The sequence below is a fragment of the Rhinopithecus bieti genome, unplaced genomic scaffold (genome assembly GCF_001698545.2).
Source record: "Rhinopithecus bieti isolate Rb0 unplaced genomic scaffold, ASM169854v2 scaffold_10132, whole genome shotgun sequence".
NCBI classification, from domain to species: domain Eukaryota; kingdom Metazoa; phylum Chordata; class Mammalia; order Primates; family Cercopithecidae; genus Rhinopithecus; species Rhinopithecus bieti.
The window spans coordinates 211,524-226,694 of record NW_016806330.1 but is presented as its reverse complement, the minus strand read 5'-3'; the positions used below and the strand labels follow the sequence as shown (position 1 = coordinate 226,694).

At 46.6% G+C, this 15,171-nt stretch overlaps 1 protein-coding gene across 4 annotated transcripts in view; it reads left to right on the top strand.

Annotated features, from left to right (window-relative positions):
- CADM3 (cell adhesion molecule 3) overlaps positions 1–15,171 on the top strand; it is a 31,273-nt gene that overhangs the window by 14,970 nt on the left and 1,132 nt on the right. Inside the window, exons 2-11 of one of the 4 annotated variants that reach the window (XM_017875516.1) lie at positions 770–1,185; positions 3,486–3,587; positions 5,646–5,786; positions 6,283–6,435; positions 7,449–7,586; positions 7,885–8,055; positions 10,377–10,467; positions 10,904–11,073; positions 13,743–13,868; positions 14,748–15,157. In XM_017875516.1, coding sequence (XP_017731005.1) covers positions 1,137–1,185; positions 3,486–3,587; positions 5,646–5,786; positions 6,283–6,435; positions 7,449–7,586; positions 7,885–8,055; positions 10,377–10,467; positions 10,904–11,073; positions 13,743–13,868; positions 14,748–14,866 — 1,260 coding nt within the window. In that variant the 5' untranslated portion in view covers positions 770–1,136 and the 3' untranslated portion in view covers positions 14,867–15,157. Of the gene's footprint in view, positions 1–769; positions 1,209–3,485; positions 3,588–5,645; positions 5,787–6,282; positions 6,436–7,448; positions 7,587–7,884; positions 8,056–10,376; positions 10,468–10,903; positions 11,074–13,742; positions 13,869–14,747; positions 15,158–15,171 lie in introns of all 4 variants that reach the window. The other 3 variants (XM_017875518.1, XM_017875515.1, XM_017875517.1) reach the window with 3 other exon arrangements.

Sequence of the window (15,171 nt, the reverse complement as noted above, 5' to 3'; positions counted from 1 at the left end):
AAAACTGAAAGGAAGCTCAGCATCAGACTGTACAGGACCTTGAAGGCTAGGCTGGCAACTTTGGGTATTATCTACAGAGAGTGAAGAGTCAGTGATGGTTTCTAAGCAGGGAAAGAATGTGACCGATATGACTGATCTGCCTGGGCCTTCTCTCACTAATGGTTGTATGGTCTCAATGACAGAAGCTCCTTCTGAGCTCCTATTTCCACTTCAAATTCCATACCACCCATTCAGAGTACTCCTAAGTTTTCCTTTCCAGTCTGAATTCATTGAGAGAATTCATGCTGATGTCATAAATGACTGACACAATCTGAATCCAAAGAAGGTACAAGTCTTTCACAACCCAGGTTATAATTCCTGCTACTTATCCATGTTTCTGTTGATAGCATTATAATCACTCATCCACTCCCTGGGGAGTGGCCATTCGTAATTTATTATACAGGCTTACAATTTTATAAAAACGACAGGGTAACTTTCAAGCGTATTAAGAGTCAGTTCTCAAGAGAAGACATGAGATTATAAGCGCATTTCAAAATTAGAGGGAGAAATGTCACCCCGGGGGGAAGAAAAAAAAACCAGCCACCTCTTACAGTTTCTTAAGACACCACAAATCAGAGTGAGTTCTCTGTAAACCCATAGAGGCAATACATCATGCATATCCCAAATATGCCATTTATTGGAGATTATTTGGTTATCAGTCCTCTCATCTGAACAATTCAGTTTGGTTTGAATGATCTACATCACTATTTTACTTATTCATCCTATGCAGAAAAAAGATGCCTATGAAATGCAGGAGGAGGGGAGGGATGAAAGAAATATGAGCAAGGAGAAAAGCAACTGAGGAGGATGCAGAAAAAAGCACAGATGAAAGAAGAAGCAGGAGAGTGAAGACTAAGCCCATGCTGTTGGACAGAATACATGCTCTGCCTGATTCACAATATACATAGCACAGTGCCAAGTGTGGCTGAATGAATTACCAGAGCCAATTAAATGTACCGAGAGCCCACTATGGGCTAAGTGCTAAAGATACAACGATGAATAACTTAAGGCTCCTGCTCTTAACCAGCTCAAAGTTTAGATGAGGAGACTGATAACTAAGCAAGTAAATCACACTGGAATGCTGTAAGAAACATAAAATGTTGAAAAAGCCCCAAAGCACCATCAGAGACAAAGGATTCTGGAGAGGTATGCTATTTGTGTGCCTTTAGGTAAGTAATTGAACCTCATTGTAAAAAGCAGTTCTTTCTGGCTGCCTATCTCTTGAGTTTGTTCTGAGATTAAGTGAATTCGTGGTTGAAAATCCACTCTGCAAACTGAAAGTCCTATACCATGGTATGAGACGGCTATTTCCTGCACTGATTTGAGCAAAGGCCTATTTAGTACTCACTGTGCACTGGACACCAATACCGAGGGGCTGAGTGTGACTCCTCTCTGTCTTCTCCCTGTCCCTCTGCCGTCCCACACCTTGGCACAACCAATTTGGTTCCCTGTGTGCTGACGTTCGCACAGGGCACCCACGAACACATAACCGGAGAAACAATATGAGCACTCACCACCTTCAGGTTGCCTCCGTCCTGTGCACAGAAGGTAGCAGGGTGAGTGGGAGGCACTCAAGGAGAGCCCCTGCTGGATGTGACAGCCCTGACCCTCTCCCCAGCTCCTTTTCCTTCTCTCATTCTCATCCTGCTTGCCTCTCTTTTATCGACAATTCCCCTTCCCGCCTTTCCTGCCTACTTTCTCTACTTGTGACTGTTTTTCTCTGTTTTCTCCGCTTTACTCCTCAGCATTTGGGCATTAGCGCTTCTCCCATTTAAGAACAGAGTAATTTCTAAAATCTCCTGGAAGCTGTCTGTGAGGAGCAGAGAAGAGGGGCGGTGCCTCCATGGAAGCCAGGGAACCTCCGCAGCTGTCTCAGAGCCCCATTCCCATGCTAGGACGCTGCCCGCTTCCTGCCTGACTCCCTCCCCACTCCGGCCTCCCATTCTCTCCCTTCCCTCTCCACCCCCCTTTCTCCTGTACCCCTCGTCTTCTCCCTCCCCTCTCCTCTGGCCCCTCGCCTCTCTTTCCCTTTGCTTCTGATTAGGCAATTCTCTCCCTAATCCAGTCCTTTTCTTCCTCAGGGACCCTAAGCCCACGTCCCACTTTTCTTTGTAATCTCGACCTCCCGGCCCCCGCGTGCCTTCTCTTGGTCCTAGCGCCCCTTTCTCCCCGCTCTTCTCCCACCTGCCTCTCCCCAGCTGGCTCTGGGTCGCGCTGGGACGACTGTCGAAGTTCTCCCGTGACTCCAGGGCGCGGACACGTAGCAGCTCAGGGCTCTGCTCAGCAGCGGATGAGCTCACTGAATTTTGCGCACTTGATTGGCTACTTCGGGGCCCTGCGGCGGGAGACCCTAAAAAGATTCGCAAGGCCGGTTTCTTTGTCCCTCCGCCTCTTCAGGTTGGGCTAGGGAGTTAGGCCATTGGGTATTTCTTGGAAATGGAATTCCGGTAATCAAGAAAGGAATGAGCAGACAGGTAGGGGTAAGGTAGGTGCCAAAGGGAGCATGGAATTGTTTTAAAATTCTCTACGGGGGAATGTAGGAAGAAAGTTTCTCAGTTTTCTTAGTTTTCCTTACAGTACTTCAAGAAAGGGTGTAGGAGCCACCTTGTGGGAAGAGAGGTGAGGCGGTGACGCAGGCCCTGGAAAAAGGGTTTGTTGTACCAAAGGAAGGAGCAGACTCAATCATTTAGAGGGGCTAAGGGTAGAGTAGGAAAAAAAGATAATTTGAGTATCCCATAGAAGGTAACAATCTGGGAAGACATGGTACGACTTTCAGCCCTTACCATGATCTGTTTCTTCAATGGCGGGAGTCTCACGTTGAAACAAATAGAGCTTTGCATTTACAATCAGGCATTGAATTTCTAGTCTTCGTCTCCTATTTGTATGACCTTGGGCGAGTCATTTCATTCTATTTTAACTCTGCAAAATAGGAATAATGTCCTTGTACTTATTTTACAGGTTTATTAAGAGAATTACATGTGAAAGTATTTACTAATTATTAAATGTGTGGTAATTTTAGTGAATCGTATGGTGGAGCAGAAAATTCTGGATAAGGAATAAGAAATCTTTGGTGCTCTTTCATTTTTCTATAGTGACTTTCACCAAGTCACTTTTAACCTTTAAGGGTTTCATTGTCCTCATCTGCAAAGTCGGAGAACTAGACTGGATGAACTCTTAAGATCTCTTTGGCACTAATATTCTGTGACTGACTGATAAAAAGTTAGCATCCTCCTTTAATTCACCCCTTCAGAGAAAAGGTCACTTCCTTTTTCAGAACTCTAGTTAATTTCTCCGGTTGGTGAGAAAACTACCTTCTCTTAGGTATCCCGGTGAACCTATTTTTCATAGGGACCTAGACTTTCCCACATGCCCAGCAATGAAAGTAGAGCCCCACACTGTAGCAGGATACATGTAGGGCTCATGCTTGATGGAGATTCTCTCCCCAGGCTACTGGCAGGAGCAGGATTTGGAGCTGGGAACTCTGGCTCCACTCGACGAGGCCATCAGCTCCACAGTCTGGAGCAGCCCTGACATGCTGGCCAGTCAAGGTGAGAATCCAGGCCCCTCATCTCAGTGTCCCTCAGTTCCCTCACTCATCCTCACATCCTCTCCCACTCATGTTGCCTTCACCACATGTTCTCACTCCTCTCATTACCACACAGCACTTTCTCCTTTCCATCTGACATTTTAGTTCTTAGTCTGCACCACCGAATTCTGTTGCACCTACTCCTTCTTCCCTTACTCCAGTACAGAGACCTCTGTACACCCTACACTTCTTTCCAAAAATAAAATGATTCCAGGGAAATATATTACTAAGAATAAAGAGGTTCTGGAAAGACACAATCTAAGGTAGAATTCTTCAAAGGGAACCAGGGACAAAGGGATGACTGGTCAAAAATTGGCACGTGGCTATGGTAAATGAAAGGTTTCTCAAACCGTTTGAGAGGTTTTAGGAATATATCACTTTCAACTTTACTCAGCCAGCTCAGTCCCTGGTACACTAATCTCAAAATCATGGTTTTAAGGCTCTATTTAGATGATGACTTGAGAAGCATTTCATTGAAAAGGGCACCGTATTGAAAGACGCAGGAACAGAGTTCTAGTTCTAACTCAAATTAGTACAATGAGCTTAGGCAGTCATTGCATCTCCATTGCCTCATTGCCTACATTTGTAAAATGAGGGATTCCATGATCCCAAAGATCTCACTCAGTTCTACTAATTTTTACAATTCTTAATGCTGAAACTAACCACCAGGCTTGTGCTCCAATTTGGGAACAGTCACCCTGAACAGTCAATGCTATCAGTCAATAGCATCAACTCCAGCAGACACATCCTTATTCCTCAGGGCCTCTGCTCTGCTGGGAGCACCCATTGGGTATTTCTTGGAAATGGAATTCCGGTAACCAAGAAAAGAATAAGCAGACAGGCAGGGGTAAGGTAGGTTCCAAAAGAAGCATAGAATTGTTTTAAAATTCTCTACAGGGGAATGTAGGAAGTAAGTTTCTTAGTTTCCTATTCAGACATAAGCAATGTTGATTAAATAATTTAGTGTCAAAGAACAGATTTTTGTGGATGCATTAGAATCAGAGCTGGAAGGTGTTGTCTATTTTAGATTTGTTCGGTGGGGGTCAGTGCTACTGAGTCACAGAGTCAGTTCTGAAGATGAGGGAATCAGTACAAGAAATCAGAATCCATACTGTGGGGAACATGGAACAACAGGAAGCAAGTGTCATGGAGCCTGAGGGGCTCCCACGTAGGCCTGACCAGAAGGCACAGTTGAGATTCAAATGCCTCATCCGTAAGATACCTTCCTAGTCCTTTTTGTTTTGTTTTGTTTAACTTGACTAAGGAGAGAAGGATTAGAAAGCATGTTTTCATCACATTGAAGAGAAAACCTTAATCCTTCCCTCTTTAAAATGACATCAGGATGGTGATTTGGGTTGTGTGTTGGGAGGCGGGTAACACTAATACCACGGGGAATATGCTAAGGGCCTTGATTGAAGGGAAGTTATTGTTAGAAGAATTGAAAAGTATGTAAAATGTTTCACTTTTAAAATATTTTGTTTGTTTGTTTTGCAGTTTTCTACCAGCTACCTTTGTGTAAATGAATGTGCAACCCAAGAGCTGGTTTAGCCTTTTCCCCATTTTAGTTTAAGGATTATTAGTCACAACCACTTCTCCTGTTCTTGTTCTTATATGTAGGTGGTGGCAGGAAGGCAAAACATAGAACGACAGATATGTATGTGTGTTTTCAAAGGTAAATGGTAGAACCGTATCAGAAAAGACACATGTGGAGTGGTATATGCAGATTTGGGGTGCCTTTACTCCTCTAAATATTCGTGGCCCTGTCAGTTCATTCAGGAAACATTTGACAAGTGACTATTTGTTTTTCTGTGTATTCAAAGTAAGTGAAACTAAGATCTGTCTTTCCGTCCACCGCCACCCACCACCTCTTTTCCTTCCCCCATGAAACCTTAAGGGTACACAGAGACCTTGTGTACACCAGGTCCTTGGATGGTCTGGATTAGATGAGGTGTACTTTGGCTCAGAAATGGGAGGAGGGGCTAGGGGTCCTCAGGAAACTAACCCTCTTCTACTCCTGCAGACAGCCAGCCCTGGACATCTGATGAAACAGTGGTGGCCGGTGGCACCGTGGTGCTCAAGTGCCAAGTGAAAGATCACGAGGACTCATCCCTGCAATGGTCTAACCCTGCTCAGCAGACTCTCTACTTTGGGGAGAAGAGAGGTAGTATCTCATGAGTTATCTTTCTGCGTGAAAACCATGGGCTAGAGAAGGGGACTGCAGACACCAAGGGGAACTGTTCCTGTCATCCAGAGGCTGAGAAACATGGCAGTATGCTGTTTTAAGATATAACAAGCCATGAGTTCCCCAACTAGTTCCAGTATTGCAGCTGTGGTTTAGAGCATGCACAGTCTTATAGGGTTCTGGAGTGACTTCACCCCAGCAACTCTAACAGGAAGCTGAAGTCAGTGTTGCCCTAGGAATCTGACAGGGAAGCTCACGAAATCCAACATACTTTCTGAGTATCTCTTAGGCTACTATGTCCAATGACCCAGAAAAGTGACTGAATGACTTAAAGACTGCTTAAACTCAGGAGCAGTTATTTTTTCCCCACCCACCATACTAGACCCCTTCCCCCAAAGAAGCTGGCCTGGGATTGGAAGGTAAACATGAAAGGTGCTGGTAAAATCCTAGCTTTCCATTCTCTTGATTCCCCCAGCCCTTCGAGATAATCGAATTCAGCTGGTTACCTCTACTCCCCATGAGCTCAGCATCAGCATCAGCAATGTGGCCCTGGCAGACGAGGGCGAGTACACCTGCTCAATCTTCACTATGCCTGTGCGAACTGCCAAGTCCCTCGTCACTGTGCTAGGTGAGACTCCCAAACCCCAGTGTCTCTACAGCATGCTTCCTTGCAAACAAACCTCCCTAGATGGGTCCCCGAAGCAGCTGGGAGCCAGGCAAGTCTCCAAGCACTTTAGGAAAGTTCAGCCTGTGTTCCCCTGGCAATGGGATAAAATGTAAAAAGAAATGTGTTTTAATCCTTTGTGCTCTAGTTACTGTTTGATCTAGGACAAACTTCTTCTTTTTTTTTTTTTTTTTTTTTTGAGATGGAGTCTCGCTCTGTCGCCCAGGCTGGAGTGCTTTGGCGCGGTCTCGGCTCACTGCCACCTCCACCTCCACCTCCCAGGTTCACGCCATTCTCCTGCCTCAGCCTCCCGAGTAGCTGGGACTACAGGCGCCCGTTACGATGCCCGGCTAATTTTTTGTATTTTTGGTAGAGACGGGGTTTCACCATGTTAGCCAGGATGGCCTCCATCTCCTGACCTTGTGATCTGTCCACCTCGGCCTTCCAAAGTGCTGGGATTACAGGCATGAGCTACCGCTCCTGACTAGGACAAACTTCTTACTCTCTTTGAGTCTGAATTTTCTCTTATAACAGAGAGATGATCATACCCCTTCTACTTACCTCCCAAGATGGTGTAAGAAAAACACAAGACATGAATGTGTTATAATTTCCAAAATAAGTACCCCAGTTGCTTACATGCTCTCATCTTCATCCTATATTTCATCTTATATTTCAATTTCCTTCTTTGCCTCTCTGAGACTTGCACTATTTCTGTGGCCACCCAGTTGTGCTGTAAGTGGAGGATCATGTATCACGTCTGTGCTATGGCGTAGCTCCTCACTACCATGCTGTCTCCCGCAGGCCTTCCCTTCTGGTCCTCAGGGAGGAGATCAAAAAGAAAGATGATTTATCTAGTCTTCTACCCAGAATTTACAGTAGAACCTAGGTACGCAGAGAAACCATCTCCACAGGGAGAGCAGAAGTGTGACCCCATGGTGCCTCTCCTTCCTATCCTGGCCATCCCCTATCCATGGCAGGAATTCCACAGAAGCCCATCATCACCGGTTATAAATCTTCGTTACGGGAAAAGGACACAGCCACCCTAAACTGTCAGTCTTCTGGGAGCAAGCCTGCAGCTCGGCTCACCTGGAGAAAGGGTGACCAAGAACTCCACGGTGAGTACCTCCTGCCTTGGGGTTACAAGAGAAAGTGGTGCTGGAAAGAGAGAGAAGTGCCTGTCTATGAATGTACATAGGAGGCATGGTATGGAAGAGAACACGTATTTTGTGTGCACTCTAGTGCCTATGTGTGTGTTGGGGCCTACATTCTCCCTGCCACAGCTTTCTAAGTTTATCTAGGTTGAGACTCACCATCTGTACGTCCACAATGAGGCCCACATGATATCTGTATGTTGGGTTTACTCTGTGTCTCTCTCTGTGTGTTTGTGTGTGTGCCACTGTTTCTGCACTCTAGGAGAACCAACCCGCATACAGGAAGATCCCAATGGTAAAACCTTCACTGTCAGCAGCTCGGTGACATTCCAGGTTACCCGGGAGGATGATGGGGCGAACATCGTGTGCTCTGTGAACCATGAATCTCTAAAGGGAGCTGACAGATCCACCTCTCAACGCATTGAAGTTTTATGTATGTCATGGGCTTGGGGATGAAGAAGGATGAGATATGAGATGAGGACCAGGGTAAAAGAATACAGGTGACTGTGTGTGAAACAACATGCACAGTTAAGTGGATAGGTAGAAAATGAAACAAGGACTGCCAGGACTAGGCCAGGGTTGACAAACTCTTTACAGAGGGCCCAGTAATGAATATTTTAGGCTTTGAGACTCATACTGTCGCTGTGTCAACTACTTAATTCTGCTGTTGTTGTAGGGATGCAGTCATAGACAATATGTAAACAAATGAGCTGGGCTGTGTTCCAGTAAAACTTTATTTACAAAAGCATGCAGGTGGCAGGATTTGGTCCAAGGGGATACCAACCCCTGGGCTAGGCCAGTGTAATATAGCCAGACTACAAACTGTGGTGGTAACTGTAGTAACTCAGGATTCCCAGGAAGTAGTTTCTAGTCTGCACTCCACCACTAACTAGCTGTGTGATATTCAGAAAATTACTTTACCCCACTGAGCCTAATTCTTTATTTGCTAAGTGAAAGCGATGAGCATGGGGATCACTACAACTTTATCTCGGTTTAACGTTCTATGATTTCAAGAAAATATGGGTGGTAGGAAAGCACAGGTTCCCTGGCATCGTTATTCCCAGATCTTTTCCTTACTGACTGCTCTTCTACTTGCCCCAGCTCCATGTATTTTCGTGGGATTCTGACTTGAAATGGCCACTGTCACTTTCACTACTCCTAGCCCTTGCAAGGACATTCTCACCCTCTATGGAATTTGCCTTTAGTATGGTTAGGACACTTCTGAGGAAGTTTGGAAATGGGAATTTCTCATCTGAGGAAATTCGGAAATTTGTAAAGAACAGCGTTTCTGGGTGGAGGAACCAAAGGGAAAAGAATCAGCTAAACTCCAACGGGAGAAGTTAGAGTTAGGAAATGGTGCATTCCCTGTCCTAACTTACCTAAAAATTGGGCAGTTTTCGAAATAACCAAAGTCCTTCATCCTCTTCTTGTGGAATCAACTTAGGCCCAATTATTTTCCTAACTTCAGTGCTATTTAATAATATCTTAGACTCATTACTCAAACTTTAACCTGAGGTAGGTTCAGAGTGGCATCGCTATTCATTTAGCAGATTCAGTCTGCAGGCAGACAATCCAGATTCTAGCCGCAGTGCTGCCGCTTACTAGCTGTGCTCCTTTGGTCAAAGCATTTCATTTTTTGTGTCTCCTGCTTACTTCACTGAATTACTGTGAGGATAAATAAAACAATGCACGTGAAAGAACTTTGTAAATGTAAAAGTTCTATATTCCTATAAGGTACTTCTCTAATTATTAGCTCCTAGTGTGAGGCCCTGGCCTGGAGCTTTTCCCCCACCCCTTGGTTCCTGGCCAGAGCTAAAGCCTTGGTCCCCTGCATGAGCCCCAAAGACTCCTCTGTTAGATACCAGACCATCTGGCAGTTACTTGCCAGGGACCCTTTTGGCCCAACTGTGATCAGTAGTCAGTCAACAAATGCTATACTTTAGGCACTGTGCTAGAGGTTTCTATGGCTGTGGGGTCCTGGAACACCCATTCTTTCACCTGGCCTGATTCTCTGTGTCCCATTTGATTTGGCTGAAACATGTCCATTAACTGGTTGTTAAGGTTGGCTCTATCCTTAGGGGAAGCTCAGCCTCTTTATCTGTTGTTCTCGACCAGCATCTTGTTGTATTGTTCTGAGCGGCCATCTGGACCTAGCCTCCTAAGCAGCCCTTCAGCGTCAATGGCAGATGCCATTCTTCCTTCACAGAGCCCTTCTGTATTGTGTCAGTGCCTTTTTGCAGCCAAAATATGACCCCGGTCTCTTGCTGTTTCAAAGCTCTCACTTCGTGTTTGGACTACCATTCAAAATGATGTTTTGTGTTCAAGCATTGCTTCTAGTTCTAAGCTCCCTTGCAGAGTAGAGAGAACTGATAAGTTGTAAGCTCAATACGTGGCAAGTTCAAGTTTATTTGTTCTGTAAAAAATATGTATTAGGTCCTTCCTATGTGCTAGGAAGTTTGCTAGGCACAGGCAAACCACTCATTTCCCTTCTCAGCTTTCTGTTAAGGCATCTCTTAGAGTCCCAACAAGGACAGACCTTCCAGAATCCTATCACACAAGGTTGCAAGAGAAGTTGCTCACATCTTCAATAGCAATAATGGTCCTCGTTCATAAGAATTAGGAGAAGGAAGGTCTTTGTGGTGCTTCTTGGGCTGCGAAAACATTTAGAGGTAGAAGCTGTAGTGTGCAACTAAGCGAGGGAATCACCTAAGCTGTGTGGGGAGGTTTTCATTGACACCATTTCCTTCTCCACAGACACACCGACTGCGATGATTAGGCCAGACCCTCCCCATCCTCGTGAGGGCCAGAAGCTGTTGCTACACTGTGAGGGTCGTGGCAATCCAGTGTAAGAGATCCATTTCCTGGTCTCCTCCTTACTCTCCACATTCTCAGATTGTCTTCTTCACATAACAGCTCCTTCCTATCTCCTCTCTATTGTCTGACCTGAGCCTCTCATTTCCCTGACTGTCCAATAATGTCCGCCTGCAATTAGTTCTTCTGCAAAGCAGCACAAGTTGGAAGGGGCCACTCCCTAGCTCAGTCCCTGAGTTTCCTACAAAGGCCAAGTTAAAGTAAGATACAAGTCGGGAGGTCTCCAGCTTCCCCAGAACGAACCCCAAGAGGCCACCTGGAGTATAGCAGCTCCAATGTCTCTGGCCCTGATAATTTCTCCAGCCTCATCAAACAGTCCTTGACATCCCTGCTCCCAGTTATTTTTTTTTTTTCTTTTAGCTCCCTGGCCTATGCTCTCCTGAGCTCTTCTGATTTGTCTGCCTCGACAGCCCCCAGCAGTACCTATGGGAGAAGGAGGGCAGTGTGCCACCCCTGAAGATGACCCAAGAGAGTGCCCTGATCTTCCCCTTCCTCAACAAGAGTGACAGCGGCACCTACGGCTGCACGGCCACCAGCAACATGGGCAGCTACAAGGCCTACTACACTCTCAACGTTAATGGTGAGCCCTCCTCAGTTCTCTTCCTCCAGAATCTCCTTTCTCTGTCCATCGTATTCCCTTTTAAAATACTTCCTGATAACATCCCCAAACTGTGACGGGTAGTGGAGTAAAGGAAAACCAGCCCACCACTGGGGTCCCTGAGGGCTTAGGTCCCAGGTCCACTCTAGAATGTGAAATGGCCGCTTAGTGAAAAAACATTAAAAGGGTGGGCTCTCGTCTGCCTTTCTTTGGTAGTGGTGGCCTGGGTGACACCATCTTCCATCCCCTGCACTTGTCTGACAACAAGAACAATAATTCTGTGTCCAGAGGCCCCAAAGCCTGTCAAGTGCAGGCGCAGGTGCATTTCCTTCTCTAACTGGCTCTTCTCAGAGCTGCTTCTCCTAAGATTAGGTATTGGGTGCATGCAACTGCTGTCATTTTTTTTTCTGCCCACCTTAAGCACACTGTACTGGGTCTGGACAGAAAATAGAGAGAAGCTTGTACTATGCCAAGAGACAGAATCTTTTCTCAGATGCTGTATCTTCTAGAAGGACCAGGTGATGCTCCTTCTCTGAAGTTCTTCTCAAAGCTGTGACCACAAAACCCAGCTTCAGGAGTTGTGGTAGGGTGGCACAGAGGCCCCTTTATGGAGAGTTGACGGGGGATTTTTTTGAAGATCCCAGTGGCTGTGTGTCCCACCAGAAAGTCTTGTAAATCTTTTCTCAGAATAGGGGAAATGCATTGTCAGGGAACTGTCAGAGGCTCCCTTACTTGAAACACTCATTAAAACAGTTGGGGGGCATAAAAGTCAGGCCTTCCAGCGATAAGAGGTTTGAGTTCTTGAGATCAGAATGTCTAGATGGGTGATTCCCACTCCAGGGGCAGACCTCAGCATGTGGGAGCTGCCTCAGCACAACAAGGCTATTGTAGGATGCCAAGAGCAAGGACAATGCACTGAGCTCCGGTCTCTGCCCCCAGATCTCTCCAGACCAATCTGATGATGATTGGCAGTGAGAGAAAGTTCTTGTGCCCTTGTGGTTGGTATCTTGCTGATCTCCCCTCTGCCCTGTGCTCAACAGCCAGGCAGAGGGAGTCCTGTTGAACTGCGTCTGTTTCCAGTGCTGACACCTGGTGGTAGAGGGAGCTACTGCATCTTCTTCCAGGAGTATCCTTAAGTGGGCCTGACTGGAATGAAATTAAATGCTGTTCTACCTAGAGACGGGGGCCTGTAATTGAGGACCCCAGAGGTCGTTTGGCCATGGAAACCTGTGCTTTTCTAAGGAACTGCCATTTCCATAGCCTGTGGAATAAGTACCCAGGATTGATTTTCCATGTGGATTGTGTCTCACATACTCCTTGAGAGAGAGACAGCAGGTAAACTCACTGCTTCCTCCAAGTTACACCATCACCTGCACCCCAATCATATCATAGATTCCATGGACTCATCCTCTCCCTTCCTCCCAAGCAGGGCATAAAAAACCAGAACACAAATGTTTTCTTTTCAAATAAGGCGTAGACAGGCAAGGAACTGAAACGCGGGCCCAGCCAAGCCTGAGGAGACATAAGGTAGGAAAGACAAAATATGTAAGGAGTCAATGAGGCATTAAGACTCAGGCTGAGTGCATGGAAAACAGCAGCTCTCCCGTGGGTGGGAGAGTTATGTCTATGGCTACCTCAGAACCGTGTGCTGGGCCCATGTGAGTCCTCAGATATTTGGGACTCTGGCTGTGCTGCTGCTGTCTTTGCCACACCCGGCCTAGTCTGTGCTGTTGATCCCCTATACAGGTTGTCAATCCTCTGCATAGGTTGCCATGGAGGACAGATGCTGTATATTCAGTGGCAGGGACATCCACTATCATGAGAGAAAGCACCTTTTCCTTTGCACAAACCTTTGGAGGGTGGCAAAGTGAAGACGGAGTCCCACGCGTCCTTCTCGGGAAAGACTAGAGGCCTGGGGTTTCACTAGAACACTAAACTCCCCTGCTACAAAGGAACAGTGTTCTTTACATAGGGGCCACAATCTGTCATCTTTCGTAAGGTGCTGTCAAAGTGTTTGATTCTTGGCTCTATCAGCTTTTACTGCTCCTTCCCTATCTGATCTTAGGGCAGTGGGTGAATAGGCTGAGAAGGCCATTAGAGCTAGGGGAGCTGGCTCAGAATATCAAGCAGATAGGAGGGTAAGAGGCCATGGGAACAGAGAAGGAACACTCTCATAACCCATAAATTAAAAAGAAAAAGAGGGAGAAAAGAAAGAAGGAAATAAGGGCAGAGGGATGGAGGAAAGAAGGAAGAGAGGAAGGAAGGAAAAGAAGAGGGGGAGTGAGGGAGTCAAGGAGGGAGGGAGGGAGGAAGGAAGAAAGGAAGAAATGGAGGGAGAGAGGGAAGGAAGGAGAGGCATTAAAGCAATGATCTTTGACCGAGGTCAAGCTTCAGTGCCAACAACTCAATTTATATGACTAGGTATGGGCAGATTTATTTATTTATTCATTAATCCATCAATTTGTTTTAGCAAATACTATAATCCAGGCATGGCATATAAGCACAAAATAAGGCATGACGAATGATGCTGCTCCATTTTCCTGATGTTAGTACCTGTTCCCTGCAGTGTAAGACTATTCATGTCCAAGTTGGAATGCTATAAGATAAGGGCTTTCCCCAGGTCTGACTGTGTGTGTTGCCCTTTCCTCCAGACCCCAGTCCGGTGCCCTCCTCCTCCAGCACCTACCACGCCATCATCGGCGGGATCGTGGCTTTCATTGTCTTCCTGCTGCTCATCATGCTCATCTTCCTTGGACATTACTTGATCCGGCACAAAGGTCAGAAGCACAAGGAGAACATCAGCAAAACTTTGGAGGGGCAGGGAGACCAATCAGAGGCAGGCGTGAGGAGGAGCAGACAATGGAAAGGGCCTTCAGAGACTTGTCAGCCCTTTGGAGTGTTTAGGGAATGAAAAACGGAGCCAACCCTATCATTGCCACCCCTGTGATAACTGAGCACCACCAACCCCGCAGTGTAAAGCCTGATCACTTGAGGATCGTCCAAGTGAAATCAAACCTTCCCACTCAGTCAGCGGTTGCTCCCATGCTGCTCTACCTCCAGGTCTCCTGCTGCAAGGCAGAGAGATCCTGAAACCACATCTCCATCTCATTGCTTCCTGCACTTTCTTACTTTCTATTTGTTTAACTTCATTTTCTTCCTCTTTGATCTCATTGCCTTTCTTTCCTCTCCCACTTTTCTACCTTCTCTCTTATATCCATGCCTTCTCTCTAACTCTCTTTTCACATTCCTTCCTCTCAGACTTCTTACTCTGCTATTAATTCTAGCCAGCAGCCTGACTCCATAGACTGGTCATACATAAGCCAGATCTCAATTGCTTTGCTCATGAAGCTGACATAGCAGTTCCCCCGTCACCAAGTTGCATGCACACGCATGCGTACACACACACACTTCTCTTTCTTGCTTTGTATTATAGATGAGATTCTACTTAGGGGCAGGATTCATTATTCATGAAGGGTGTGGTCAGGTGAGGGATGTTGGAAGCAAAATGCGAATTAGGTAAGGTGGAGTAGAAGAGAGCTATTGGCAAGCCAAAAATGACTTGAGCAGTGTGTGAGTGGGTGGGTGAGAGAGTGGGCAGGGTGGACTCAGAGGTTGGGAAGCTGGTCCTGAGAGGAGAAGCCTCTGTCTCTACACAGGAACCTACCTGACACATGAGGCGAAAGGCTCCGACGATGCCCCAGATGCGGACACGGCCATCATCAATGCAGAAGGCGGGCAGTCGGGAGGGGACGACAAGAAGGAATATTTCATCTAGGGGCACCTGCCCACTTCCTGCGCCCCCCCAGGGGCCCCGTGGGGACTGCTGGGGCTATCACCAACCTGGACTTGTATAGAGCGACCCCAGGGCCGCCCCTCCCGCTTGCTCCCCAGCCCACCCACCCCCCTGTACAGAATGTCTGCTTTGGGTGCGGTTTTGTACTCGGTTTGGAATGGGGAGGGAGGAGGGCGGGGGGGAGGGGAGGGTTGCCCTCAGCCCTTTCCGTGGCTTCTCTGCATTTGGGTTATTATTATTTTTGTAACAATCCCAAATCAAATCTGTCTCCAGGCTGGAGAGGCAGG